General features: G+C 47.1%; 1 protein-coding gene and 1 non-coding gene across 2 annotated transcripts in view; one reads left to right on the forward strand and one right to left on the reverse strand.

Moving 5' to 3' along the window:
* The window catches only part of Mtor (mechanistic target of rapamycin kinase), a 116,965-nt gene that overhangs the window by 92,561 nt on the left and 11,484 nt on the right, over nucleotides 1-12,920 (forward strand). Inside the window, exons 37-49 of the mRNA XM_046424646.2 lie at nucleotides 718-833; nucleotides 1,649-1,766; nucleotides 3,899-4,147; nucleotides 4,834-4,934; nucleotides 5,579-5,675; nucleotides 6,105-6,203; nucleotides 6,706-6,828; nucleotides 6,969-7,151; nucleotides 8,025-8,159; nucleotides 8,580-8,754; nucleotides 10,123-10,258; nucleotides 11,030-11,177; nucleotides 12,246-12,368. Of these exons, the coding sequence (XP_046280602.1) occupies nucleotides 718-833; nucleotides 1,649-1,766; nucleotides 3,899-4,147; nucleotides 4,834-4,934; nucleotides 5,579-5,675; nucleotides 6,105-6,203; nucleotides 6,706-6,828; nucleotides 6,969-7,151; nucleotides 8,025-8,159; nucleotides 8,580-8,754; nucleotides 10,123-10,258; nucleotides 11,030-11,177; nucleotides 12,246-12,368 (1,803 nt within the window). The remainder of the gene's footprint in view (nucleotides 1-717; nucleotides 834-1,648; nucleotides 1,767-3,898; nucleotides 4,148-4,833; nucleotides 4,935-5,578; nucleotides 5,676-6,104; nucleotides 6,204-6,705; nucleotides 6,829-6,968; nucleotides 7,152-8,024; nucleotides 8,160-8,579; nucleotides 8,755-10,122; nucleotides 10,259-11,029; nucleotides 11,178-12,245; nucleotides 12,369-12,920) is intronic.
* On the reverse strand, nucleotides 12,811-12,913 carry LOC124079390 (small nucleolar RNA U13). Its single transcript, XR_006847324.1, has one exon. It is a non-coding gene; the product is annotated as a small nucleolar RNA U13 (small nucleolar RNA).

The following is a 12,920-nucleotide window of genomic DNA, read 5'->3' on the forward strand; positions in this document are numbered from 1 at the left end:
GTCAAGATGCTGGCAGGTCTGGGCACAGTGGGCTCGTGTAGTACTTCCGGATCTGAGGCCTGTGCTGCTTTTCCTGGTACAGCTGTCTGGTCCCTGGTAACTCACATGCCACTGCTCACTGAGTCAGACCCCATGGTAGCAGTAGAGGGAAAAGTAGACGGGACTGCAAGAGGATTCTCTGAAGATTCTGTTCCCAAGCCCCCTGTCCCTGGGTGGCTGTTTACCTAGTGTCATCTTCTTCCACTAAGCACTTGAGGGCCTTTACTCCTTCTCTGTTCTTATTCAGGTACCAGGGGTTCCATCTGTTTTTTTTTTTTTTTAAATCTGTAATTTTTGCTCTGCTGAAGCAGCCAGGGCACCATAGCTTTGTAAACAAATACCAAGGTTTTACTAGCCTGAGACAGTTTCCCATGAGTCTGATTCCCTCAGGGCAGTATATTGATAGTTAAGTAAGCACTTGTTCAGATCACTCCACATGAGTTATTATTTGGGATAGCCAGACATGTGGCTCTTCCAGGACTTGTTAAACTGGTAATTACAGTTGGCAGAGGAGAGCTAAGACTTACGCTGAATGAATCATGAATGTTCTGGAAAAGCCTGGCCCTCTCCCAACAGCATTCTGTGTTCTAGGATATTCTGTTTGGTGTGGATTGACTTGTGTGCCTGCAAGCTTCTGCCACATGCCAAGTGGCTCTCTGTGCCTTTGTCCTGCCACAGATCGATGCCTTCCAGCACATGCAGCACTTTGTCCAGACCATGCAGCAGCAGGCCCAGCATGCCATTGCCACTGAGGACCAGCAGCATAAGCAGGAGCTGCACAAGCTCATGGCCCGGTGAGGACCATGCCCCTGCCATGCCAGCAGCTTCTGTAGTGAGGACACATTCAGGCTCCTTGGGGGGCCTATTGCCCATACCTCTCACCTTTTGCAGTAGGGATCCCAGGCAGCCATCAAATTGCGGTGCTCCATAGTCCCCACTCATTTTCCCAGGGTTCAGCAGCTCAAGGGCACTCAGCCCAAGTGCTGTCCTCTCCTGGTGTCTGGCTTTAGGGTTAGACTTTTTGTTTTCAGGTGCCAGGTACACTGCTAATTTGAAGTGTGGATAAATTTGACTTTAGATAAACTGTTTAACTTCTCTGGAAGATAGGAAGAGTACCTGTTTCCTAGGGTGGTGAAAGGTGTGTGGCTTTATGGAAAGGCCACAGCGTCAAGCACTGAGAGCAGTGCCTGGAGCACATCAGCAGGTGCAAACGCCAGCTGGTGCCGTCATCACCTTAACAAAGGGAGGGAGGGGGAAGAGTAAGGGAGAAGCCGTAGGCAATCAATAGGAAAAATAACTCAACAGCTGTTCCCCATGAAAATTGGATTTGGGCTAGATAGGTCCATGCAGACGTACCTTTACCAGGTTCCTGGGTTATACTGTCATTGCAACACAGAGATCAGAAGAAAAGATGGTACCTGAAAACCTGTTCCCAGACCCTGTCTCCTTCCTTCCACATGGTTGAACATTCTGCTGGTTCCTTTGGGTTGCCTCTTGACAGGGAGAATAGATACCAGAAAGGTGTTAAGGCACCCCTGGTAGTTTGTTGTCCCCCTCAGGAGGGCTCTTAGGGAGAAGGAGCAACATGGGGGCTTGCTTCTCTTTTCAGGTGTTTCCTGAAACTCGGGGAGTGGCAGCTGAACCTCCAGGGCATTAATGAGAGCACCATCCCCAAAGTGCTGCAGTACTACAGCGCCGCCACTGAGCATGACCGCAGCTGGTACAAGGTGAGGGGGGCAGGGCACAGCCACCTGGCAGGACCCTTCAGCCTGGCCCCTGGGAGCCAAGTGACTGGAGCCTGTCAAGAGGCCCAAGGAAGTGGCTGGGTTTGTAGCTCAGTGGTAAAGCACTTGCCTCCCACACGTGAGGCCCTGGGCTCAATCCTCAGCACCACATAAAAATAAATAAACAAAATAAAGATACTGCGTACATGTACAACTAAAAAATCAAAAAAGAAAAAAAAGGCCCGAGGAGCCTGCATTTCCCTTACACATTTCATTGATTCCTCCCTTGAGAAGTAGGCATCGCGCCGTGTCCTATGTGTGGCACTGGGCTGCTGCTGTCTTTTCACTTCTTAGCTGCTTGTTTTCTTAGGAGCATCTGGACACACAGTTAATCTCAGGAACTTTATCTTCCCCCTGGGTAATCTGTTCCTTCCCAGCTCCTTTCTGATCTCCATCCTCGGCTACTCCTCAGCTAAGAAATTAACTTTCTTTGTTTTTATTGGAAAGATCTGGGTAACATCCTGTTATATTACAGGAAACTTTTCAAAAGGACAAATAGAAATGTACAAAAGATGTGACTGGCTGGTACAGGGGAGTCTTGGAAGTACATCCTTGGCAAGAGCTCACATTCTCATTTTTTAAATATCTTTTCCAAAGGGCCTCCTTCTTAACATAGCATATATCATCGATTTCTTTCCAGAATCTCCTTAACTTACTAATACTTTGTGAATTAATCCCTCTGGGGTCAAAACTTGCATCTGAAAGCCACAGAAGAGTTCACAATAAAAAGCTCTCCTTGTCTAAGCATGCTTCTTGATGATCCAAAAATGCCCCTTCTGTAATAGGAGAATTACTTGTCTCTCAAGGACAGCTGCATGTCAAAAGCCAAAGAAGTGAGTCCAGTGAGGTTTAGTAGGGGTCTTGCTGACTAGTTACCTATCATTCACCCTTTAGAAAAATACAGATCACAAGGAAAAACCTGCTTCCAGGCAAATTGGTTTTAGTTTTTAAAAGCATTTTCTAGTATGGGTTCCTTTGGTTCTAGGTCTTGTACCATCAATCCCCATAGTATGGTATGCATGCCAGCATTTTGGTCTTGTTCACCTTGACCCCAGGTCAGTGCCTGGCACCTCCATATATAAGAGGCATGTGTTGAATAAATGAAGGTCTAGGGAACTGAACTTGAGTCACTGTAGCATTCTAACTTGTCAAGTAAAGACCACTCTGCTTAATTGGGAAAATGGGCACAGTTATGTTATCATCTTTAGCAGTAGACAGGGAATTTCCTGATTATCCAGAAAGTCTAACTCTTAGTGGGTTATCTTAATGTGCTATCGTCACTGCAGAGTTCCAATGCCCTGAGTCAAAACTCTGCCTCAGCCTCTCTGTACCATGCAGAAGTGGTCCTCCTTATACCTCTCAGTGTGTGCCTTCCTTTGCCCCCTGCCTGTCATGTGACTTATTAGGACTCACCACCACTCCCTAAATGTGACAGCTGCCTCTCAACATCTGCTCTCTTAAATAATCCATATTGTCTACTTTAAAACCCAGTAAAGCTTCATTTTCCCATTGATGAAGTGGGCCCCTAAGCCTAGAAGTGGGCCCCTGGACCTAGTGTGACTGTTCCTCTGCCCTCTGCCCTGGCACTTGACCAGCCTTCCTGCATTTTGCTCCTGCACGTGCCCTAAACTGCAGGCATGTCCTTTGCTTGTTTCCTGTGGACACTGCTTGCCCTCTGTGCGCCTCTGTCCCGTTCTTCCCCTTGTGAGGAAGTCTTCTTCTTTACCTGGAAGGTTTAAATGAAAACTTCCATACATCCATCACTTTTGGCCTCCTCATTTGTGAGTCTCTGACCAGCTGAGTGCCAGGCTTTCCTGTTGCCCTTTTCATTTGTCCCAGTCTGTGGTTCTCTTAGGTCACGCTGGCTCATCTCTCCGTGTCTGAGCTTGTGCCATGATCTGGGAATGCTCATGAGCTCAGAATGATCCTTGCAGATTAGTCCAGAACCCTGCCACTCATCACGGCCATAGGTTCTCTTCTCCAGAGACTTAGAGATGAAAAATAGAAAAAAAGCTGGAAAAACTAAAGCTGTTAGTCACAGCCCAGCGTCTACCCCTGGCTCTCGCCCTACCCAGGCCTGGCACGCATGGGCAGTGATGAACTTCGAAGCTGTGCTGCACTACAAACACCAGAACCAAGCCCGCGACGAGAAGAAGAAACTGCGTCATGCCAGTGGGGCCAACATCACCAACACCACCACAGCGGCCACCACTGCTGCCACTGCTGCTGCCGCCGCCAGCACAGAGGGCAGCAACAGTGAGAGCGAAGCCGAGAGCTCTGAGAACAGCCCCACTCCATCCCCTCTGCAGAAGAAAGTCACTGAGGTGGGCTCCCCTCTCCTCCTGAGGACCAGCCAGGCGCAGCCTTCTGAGCAGTCCAAGCTCAGTGGAGCCCGAGGCTTCTCTGAAGTGCGAGGGGGAGCTGGATGCCCTGCCTGGCCACCTTCGCAGCAGTGCAGGAGACCATACCCTGCTCCCGGGGGGCTGTCATGGCCTGTGCTGGAGAATGAGCTCCTTCTCTTAACTGTGCTGTGCCTGTTTGGGGGCAGCGTCCACCTGCAAGTCCACTCTGAGGACAGGGCCTGGGGGATCATCTTTGCCTTGTTGTCTTCCCTTCCACCTCTCCTTGGGCTGTCAATCTGAAATGCACCAAGGTAGCCGTCAGGTCCAGAGAACAGCACTCAAAGCTGCAGCCCCACCCTCTGCCACTCTGTTCAGGAAACCACCATACCCCAAGACAGTGACAATTCTGACACAGTTGCCATGTTCCAGGCACCAAAAAAGGCTTTCCATGCACAACTGGCTGAACACTCAACTGCCCTTTGAAGGAGGTACTTTTAGTATGCACCTATTCCCACTATCCAGATGAGAAAGCTGAGGCAAAAGGCCAGGGATTCAGCTCAGTGGTAGAACACTTGCCTAGTGTGTGTAAGGCCTTGGTTCAATCTCCAGCACCACAGGAAAAAGAAAGCTGAGATAAAAGTGTCACTAACACGTGTGTATTCCAACAGGATTTATCGAAAACCCTCTTGATGTACACTGTCCCGGCCGTCCAGGGCTTCTTCCGTTCTATCTCCTTGTCGCGAGGCAACAACCTCCAGGATACACTCAGGTATCAGGGAAGGGGAGGGTGAAACTCTGGAAGATCCTGCTAATGACAGGACACCCATGTCACACATCCAGGTCATCTAAGCCTTCCCCACTCCGGTCAGTACACCCAAACTCGGCTCTGGGCCTTTCTCCACCTGTGGGTTGAGGAATGATAGCTGGCCAGATTCCACTTAGGAGGATGGAACCTGCAAAAACCTAGAAGTGGAGTGAGGGCTGTCTATGTGGTTTACTACATAGGGACCAAGGCTTTTGTTCATCACAACATTTTAAAAATCCTCCTGCAACTTTGACAAGTCTGAACAGTTGGCCCAAACCGATTGTCAGTCCAGAGGCTAGTCATGACAGGCACAGCCATGGCCTCCTCATTTGTGAGTCTCTGACCAGCTGAGTGCCAGGCTTTCCTGTTGCCCTTTTCATTTGTCCCAGTCTGTGGTTCTCTTAGGTCACGCTGGCTCATCTTTCCGTGTCTGAGCTTGTGCCATGATCTGGGAATGCTCATGAGCTCAGAATGATCCTTGCACATCAGTCCAGAACCCCGCCACTCATCACAGCCATAGATTCTCTTCTCCAGAGCCTTAGAGATGAAAAACAGAAAAAAAAGCTGGAAAACTAAATTTTATGTGACTTTTCATTTGTCTTTTCCAGAGTTCTCACTTTGTGGTTTGATTATGGTCACTGGCCAGATGTCAATGAAGCCTTGGTGGAAGGGGTGAAAGCAATCCAGATTGATACTTGGTTACAGGTGAGGGTGGCCCAGATTCTGTCTCCTGTGTTCTTCTCTTGGAACCATGCAGTGGTCAGAAGGGCAAGGCAGCATGTGTTTACAATATTAAGAATGCAGGGCTGGGGCTGAGGCGCAGTGGCAGAGTGCTTGGCCTTAACATGTGTGAGGCACTGGGTTTGATCCTCAGCACCAAATAAAAATAAACAAACAAAATAAAGGCAAGATGTTCATCTACAACTACAAAAATAAAAAAAGAATACAGAAATTAGACCCAAAGTCTGGACTACATATACTCTTTAGTTTCTTTTAGAGAACTGAAAATAATGAACCATTTCAGAGCTTAAAGTATCAACCAAACAAGTTGTAAGGATCAATCTTCATTTAGAAGAATAACTAGAGTTGTTTCCCTGCCTCACATGCCACATACTGTGACTTTTTGAATACCAGGTTATTCCTCAGCTCATTGCAAGAATTGATACGCCCAGACCCTTGGTGGGACGCCTCATTCACCAGCTTCTCACAGACATTGGTCGGTACCACCCCCAGGTATGTGGAGAACCTGGGCAGTTTCTCATCTTATCACTGACCTTTGATTTGATGGCCAGCCTTTGAGAAACACAAGTACAGGAACTGGGAGCTAGGTGCTCCACCCAGCCCTAGGAAGGTCTACTCAGCTAGTAGTCCCAAGGACCCAGCAACCATCCTGAAAAGAAAGAGTCCCCTCCAGGTGGAGCTCTCCTTTGTGGTAGACTCATGGTGCTAATGTCACCTTCACGATGTCTTTTGCCATTCTCCTTAAAACCTGCATTGGTCTGGGTACAGTGGCACAGACCTGTAATCCCATCTACTCACTGAGGCAGGAGGATCACGAGTTCAAGGACAGCCTGGGCAATTTAAAGAGGCCCTGCCTCAAAATTCTAAAAGTTAAAAAAAAAAAGGCTGGGGTTGTAAGTCAGTGATAGAGTGCCACTGTGTCAGTCCCCAGTACAGGGAAAACCCCTCAGGCTCCTTTACATGTGTCTCTTGCAAATGTTCCTGTTTGCTTCAGGCCCTCATCTACCCTCTGACTGTGGCTTCCAAGTCAACTACAACAGCCCGTCACAACGCAGCCAACAAGATTCTGAAGAACATGTGTGAGCACAGCAACACCCTGGTCCAGCAGGCCATGATGGTGAGTCCAGAGCCAGCCAGGGTCTTCCTCACCATGGGACCGCACACTCCCTCTCCCAGCAGATGCGTCCCTCCAATTCTCAAGTCAGACTTCCTGAGAGTGTTCATCCCTGGTGCTTTTCTTTCCCCGCTTTGATCCAGGTGAGCGAGGAGCTGATCCGGGTGGCCATCCTCTGGCATGAGATGTGGCACGAAGGCCTGGAAGAGGCATCTCGTTTGTACTTCGGGGAGAGGAATGTGAAGGGCATGTTTGAGGTGCTGGAACCCCTGCACGCTATGATGGAACGGGGCCCCCAAACTCTGAAGGAAACGTCCTTTAACCAGGTATGGGATGGAAAGTACCAAGGACATGATTCCTTTCCCTCCATCCTTTCTTCTGCCTTAACACAAGGACTCCAGCAGAGGTCATAGGGATAAAAAACACCAGAAGTTAATTGTCTCTAAGTTTCAAGAACCTGCATAATTTTGTTTCTTTTTTGTACTGGTGATTTAACACAGGAGCACTTAACCACTGAGCCACATCCCCAGCACTTTTTATTTTTTATTTAGAGACAAGGTCTCACTGAATTGCTTAGAGCCTCCTAAATTGCCAAGGCTGGCCTCAAACTTGTGATAATCCTGCCTTAGCCACCCAAGTTGCTGGGATTACAGGCATATGCCACCATGCACTTGGCACTAGTGTAGCACAGTGCTGAATTTTTTTCTTTATTTTTTACTTTCCTTTTGTTTAATGGTACAGTGCTGGGAATCAAGCCAAGGCCCCTCATGCATGCTACACAAGCTCTATAATTTAGAACACTTCTAGCTCCTCCTGAAATTTCGTTTTTAAAATTTTTTAATACCTTTGTTTTATTTATTTATTTATTTAATGTGGTGCTGAGGATCAAACCCAGGGCCTCGCATGTGCTAGGCAAGCGTTCTACCTCTGAGCCATAGCCCCAACCCTCCTCCTGAAATTTTAATTGGAAAATCAAAAGAGAGGCCACCCCACCTGTCCTCTGACGTTCCCTTAACCTAACAAGTCTTGCTTATGATCTGGAAGCTTATGATCTGCTCAGCTGCTTGTGCTCACCTGCTAGCACTTTCTGGCCACAGTCTGTTCCCGGGGAGTTCCGTGGTCTGCTCAGACATTTAATTTAGCTCCTATTTTGGTGGCCACTTTGACCACTTGCACATCTGCCCTGCTTTCTTTCTCAGGCATATGGCCGAGATTTAATGGAGGCCCAAGAATGGTGCAGGAAGTACATGAAGTCAGGGAACGTCAAGGACCTCACCCAAGCCTGGGACCTCTACTACCATGTGTTCAGACGGATCTCAAAGCAGCTACCCCAGGTAGGTTCCTCGGGTGGTCCTTTCTGTCTTATTATCTGTGAACTTCCTGATACTCATCCTAAGCATCTGGTTTCACGATTTTTTGTTTTTTGTTTTTTGTTTTGGTACCAGGATTTTGTTTTGAACTCAGGGTGAGCCACATCCCCAGCACTATTTTGTATTTTATTTGGAGACAGAGTGTCACTGAGTTGCTTAGCACCTCGCCCATTGCTGAGGCTGGCTTTGAACTTGCAATCCTCCTGTCTCAGCCTCCGGATCCTCTAGGACTACAGGCGTGTGCCTCCGCGCCCAGCCTGCTTTCACTTTTACCTGTAGAAAACTAATTGCTTCTGGCAATCTGTTGAAAAAGACCTAAATTATATCTAAATTCCTCCCTGGAGTTTAATTTTCTAACTAAATTTTTTTGGTAATTATTCACAGCTTACATCCTTAGAGCTGCAGTATGTTTCCCCAAAACTTCTGATGTGCCGAGACCTTGAATTGGCTGTGCCAGGAACATATGACCCCAACCAGCCAATCATTCGCATTCAGTCCATAGCCCCATCTTTGCAAGTTATCACATCCAAGCAGAGGCCCCGGAAGCTGACTCTCATGGGTAAGGATCACTGCACTTCTACCTCCCTGAATGAGTCCCTGCCCCCTGTTCTGAAATTATGGCCTGCCATTCCAGCTGTTAATCTTTCATGTGCTACAACTCTCCCCACCTCTTGGGACAAGAATGGAGGACAGTGGCCCTCCCCTTCCAGGACCTCTTCATGGCTCCAAGTGTACTCAGAGCTGTACCTGTTGAAGTAAAGCCAGATCTCGTGTGTGGAGCCCTGGTGGTGGTGGGCAGGTGTTGAAATGAGCCAGCAGAGGCAGCTGATGCAGTCTTGAGGTTCCATGCCACTGAAGAAAGAGCATCTGGGTTCTTGAATGTTCTCCCTTTGTGGGAAATAATTGTGTAAAGCAAACAAACTAGAATAGCAATGAATCCTCATGGGAGGTACATTCAACACATGGCATCTAGAATTTGGCTTAGGGGTAGTGATACCTACCTGGAATGGTTGAGGGAGACTTGTGTATTGGGGTGGCTTCTTGAGGTCTCTCCCTTTTAATGATGCTCATTTCTCAAGTGTAATGGTTTTCACCAACACTGATCAATCATGGTACACAGGTAGTGGTCTCTCCAGGAGCTGGTATCTTCCAATAAAAAACATGATCACAGGGCTGGGGTTGTGGCTCAGTGGTAGAGCACTTCCCTTGCATGTTCGGTCCTCAGCACCATGTAAAAATAAATAAAAGTTTTGTATCCATCTATAACTGAAAAAAAAATATTTTAAAAAACAAACAACAACAAAAGAAAACATGGTCAGTCATGTTCTCAGCGTATTGGATTTTAAAAGTTTAGTGAAGAAACTGCTTCTGAGAGAAGTGAGCAAATAAGCTGTTCCTCGTCCTTCCCACCACCCCTCCAGACCTGAAAAGGCAAGGAGCCCAACAAGAACTATTGCCTTGGAAGAGAGGCCAGCTAGCAGAAGCTGTAGCTCAGGTGGGGGGGCATGGCTGCTTCTAGAACTGTGACCAAGGCAGGGTGTGGGGGCAAATACCCTGATCTCCACCTCTTCCTATCCTTTCCTGCCAGTGCCTCATTGGCCACACCAGCTAGAACTCCAAGGGATGTGGGCCATAGGAGTTGGGCTTTTCAGATCAGAGTGGGTCAGGGAGAGGGAAAATGTATAATCTCTGCATGACGGTTCCTGATCCTTGGTAACAGTCTTTTTTAAAATTTAAACAACTTTGGTCATTGGGAGACATCAAAAGCAGAGCTGTTTCCTCAGTTGTAGAGTGTTCTTTCCATTTGTAGGGGATTGTGATTAGGGAGAGTGTGTGTAGTCTATGGGATCTTTGGGATACTCTGCTGGTCTCAGCTACGGGTGTGAGAACCTGTGTTCTGCACTAACAGTTGCCGCCATCCCTACAGGCAGCAACGGCCATGAGTTTGTGTTCCTCCTGAAGGGCCACGAAGACCTGCGGCAGGACGAGCGGGTGATGCAGCTCTTCGGCCTGGTTAATACCCTCTTGGCCAATGACCCGACATCTCTTCGGAAAAACCTCAGGTATTCAGAGTGCTGTGGAAATGGCAAAATTTTGAGAAGTCTTCTTGCCCTCCTACGACTGTGCGTAGAACCATGCTCCTTTATCAAATAAGTTATAACCTGGCAGGAGGTTATCAGTAACCCGGCTGCCAAACACAAGAAGAAAGGGTCTCCACATGGGATATGCCTTTAACAAGCTCCAAAAAATTCAGAAGGGAGTGATTTGAGATGAGATGAAGATTATACAGACTGTTAATCAAGATTATACAGTATGTTACTCCTTGTGGAGCGTCAGCTCAGCCAGAGCCTTCCTATCATTGGCCCTGTTGCTTTTCTTTCTCCTGATCTCAGATAATAGTCACATGATGCTTCCAGAGCCACCGGTCTGTTGGGCAGGATGAGAAGGCCAGAGTGGCTTTCATGTTACAAGCACCCTATTTCTGTGATGTTGTATTCTTCACCAAGTATTGCTCACTCCCCCTCTCACAAAAACCATGTGCAGGGCTCATTAAAGACAGTCTGCAGTGGAGAGCGGTGGCATACACCTGTAATCCCTGTGGTTTGGGAGGCTGAGGCAGGAGGATGATAAGTTCAAAGTAAGCCTCAGCATTTAGTGAGGCCCTAAGCAACTTAGTGAGATCCTAATAAAAAATTTTGAAGACCAGGGATATATGGCTTAGTGGTAAAGCACCTGGGTACCAGGTACACCCTATACCAAATCTTTGTGTGCTCTGAGTGGATCATAAATATGCTCTTCTTGTACAAAATGACCCTGTTCTTTTGTGGCACCAGCATCCAGAGATATGCCGTCATCCCTCTGTCCACCAACTCAGGCCTCATTGGCTGGGTCCCCCACTGTGACACGCTACATGCCCTCATCCGGGACTACAGGGAGAAGAAGAAGATCCTCCTCAACATTGAGCATCGCATCATGTTGCGGGTATGAGGAGGCTTGCTGCCCAGTGTCCTCAGGGTCCTGGAGGCAGGACTCACACATCAGGGATACACACAGGGCTGCTTTTCTAGTTCTTTGTGTGTCCATCAGTGAAGTCTATTTGGGGGAATTTGCTATTGAAGGTTTAATGAGGTGAATCCTAAAGCAGAAAACATTCTCTATGAAATCAAAGTGGGATTGCGGATGAAACTCATGGTAGAGTGCTTGCCTGGCATATGGTTCCAGCAATGCAAAATATAAAGTAGAATAAAGTTGCATAAGATTTCAGCATGGGGCTGGGGATGTGGCTCAAGCGGTAGCGCGCTCGCCTGGCATGCGTGCGGCCCAGGTTCGATCCTCAGCACCACATACAAACAAAGATGTTGTGTCCGCCGAAAACTAAAAAATAAATATTAAAAAAAAAAAGATTTCAGCGTGGCTCGTGAGGCCTAACAGGTTCAGCCTAAGGTTCTTTTAAAAACAAGAAGTCAGGCATGATGACACACACCTATAATTCCGTGACTCTGGAGGCTGAGGATCACAAGTTCAAAGCCAGCCTTAGCAATTTAGTGAGGCCTTGAGCAATTAGCAATATCCTATCTCAAAAAGAAATTAAAAACAGCTGAGGATGTGGCTCAGTGGTTAAGTGCCCCTGGGTTTAATCCCTAGTACCCTAAATAAATAAATAAATAAATAAATAAATAAATTTTAGAAAGAAATTAAAGTCTTCTAAAGCCTGGAAATTATGTTTTCATTGTCCTGTATGGGACTGGACAGATAAATATAGGCAGCATCTATTTATCTAACATATACCAAGCTCTGGAAGGCCTGGTGAGTAGTCATCTAAGAACTAGGAAGAATTGTTGTGCAGACCTTAAAACCTCCTCCCCTCATCCACTGCACTAGGCTTGGACTGAGGTGAGTCCAGGTGTCCCCACCCATGCCCTGGGAGCCAGTGTGGCCACTGTGCTGCACTTCCCATCTCCTCTTGACTAGCAGCAAAGTTAGAACCAGGTCTGCCTAGCCCAGCCCTGTGCCTCCGGCTGCTCTAACTGAACATGTGTCCTGATGCAGATGGCTCCAGACTACGACCACCTGACTCTGATGCAGAAGGTGGAAGTGTTTGAGCACGCTGTCAACAACACAGCAGGGGACGACCTGGCCAAGCTGCTATGGCTGAAGAGCCCCAGCTCGGAGGTAGGGCCACTCAGCTGCCTCTGACCCACTCCTAAAAGGGCGGATTAACTACTCTTTGTTACTATTAACTGTGGATTATGTACAGCCTTTTATAGCAAAAATCGCATGCTATTTAGATTGAATAGTTTGCTGCTTTCTCCTATTGATTATGATAGTATTTAAGCTTTTTCTCTATATTTAGGATAGTTGGTCTTTTTCATATATGTTGTAAATTTCCTGTTTATTTGATTTTCTAATTTGATTAGTGTTTTGGGGATTGGGATTTTTCTTTTTCACACATTATTTTAAAAGTTAGATATATCCGAGTTTGAAGTTTCTGCCTTTGGCTTTACATTTAGAAAGGCTCTCTCCACCTCAAGCTGATGTCTCTTTTTACCTATATTTTCTTATAAGATTTGCTTTTACAATTAAATTCTAACCCAGTTTGGAATTTCTTTTTTCACATCAGATGGGTAATGTGCCAACAACATAACAAAGTTCAGAGGGAGGCATATCTCACACAATAGCAAGAACACCCAATCATCACACTTATGAGCTGGAAGGATCTAGAAT

The sequence above is a fragment of the Marmota monax genome, unplaced genomic scaffold (genome assembly GCF_021218885.2).
Source record: "Marmota monax isolate L192 unplaced genomic scaffold, Marmota_monax_Labrador192_F-V1.1 WCK01_AAM20220418_F8-fsc00080, whole genome shotgun sequence".
NCBI lineage: Eukaryota > Metazoa > Chordata > Mammalia > Rodentia > Sciuridae > Marmota > Marmota monax.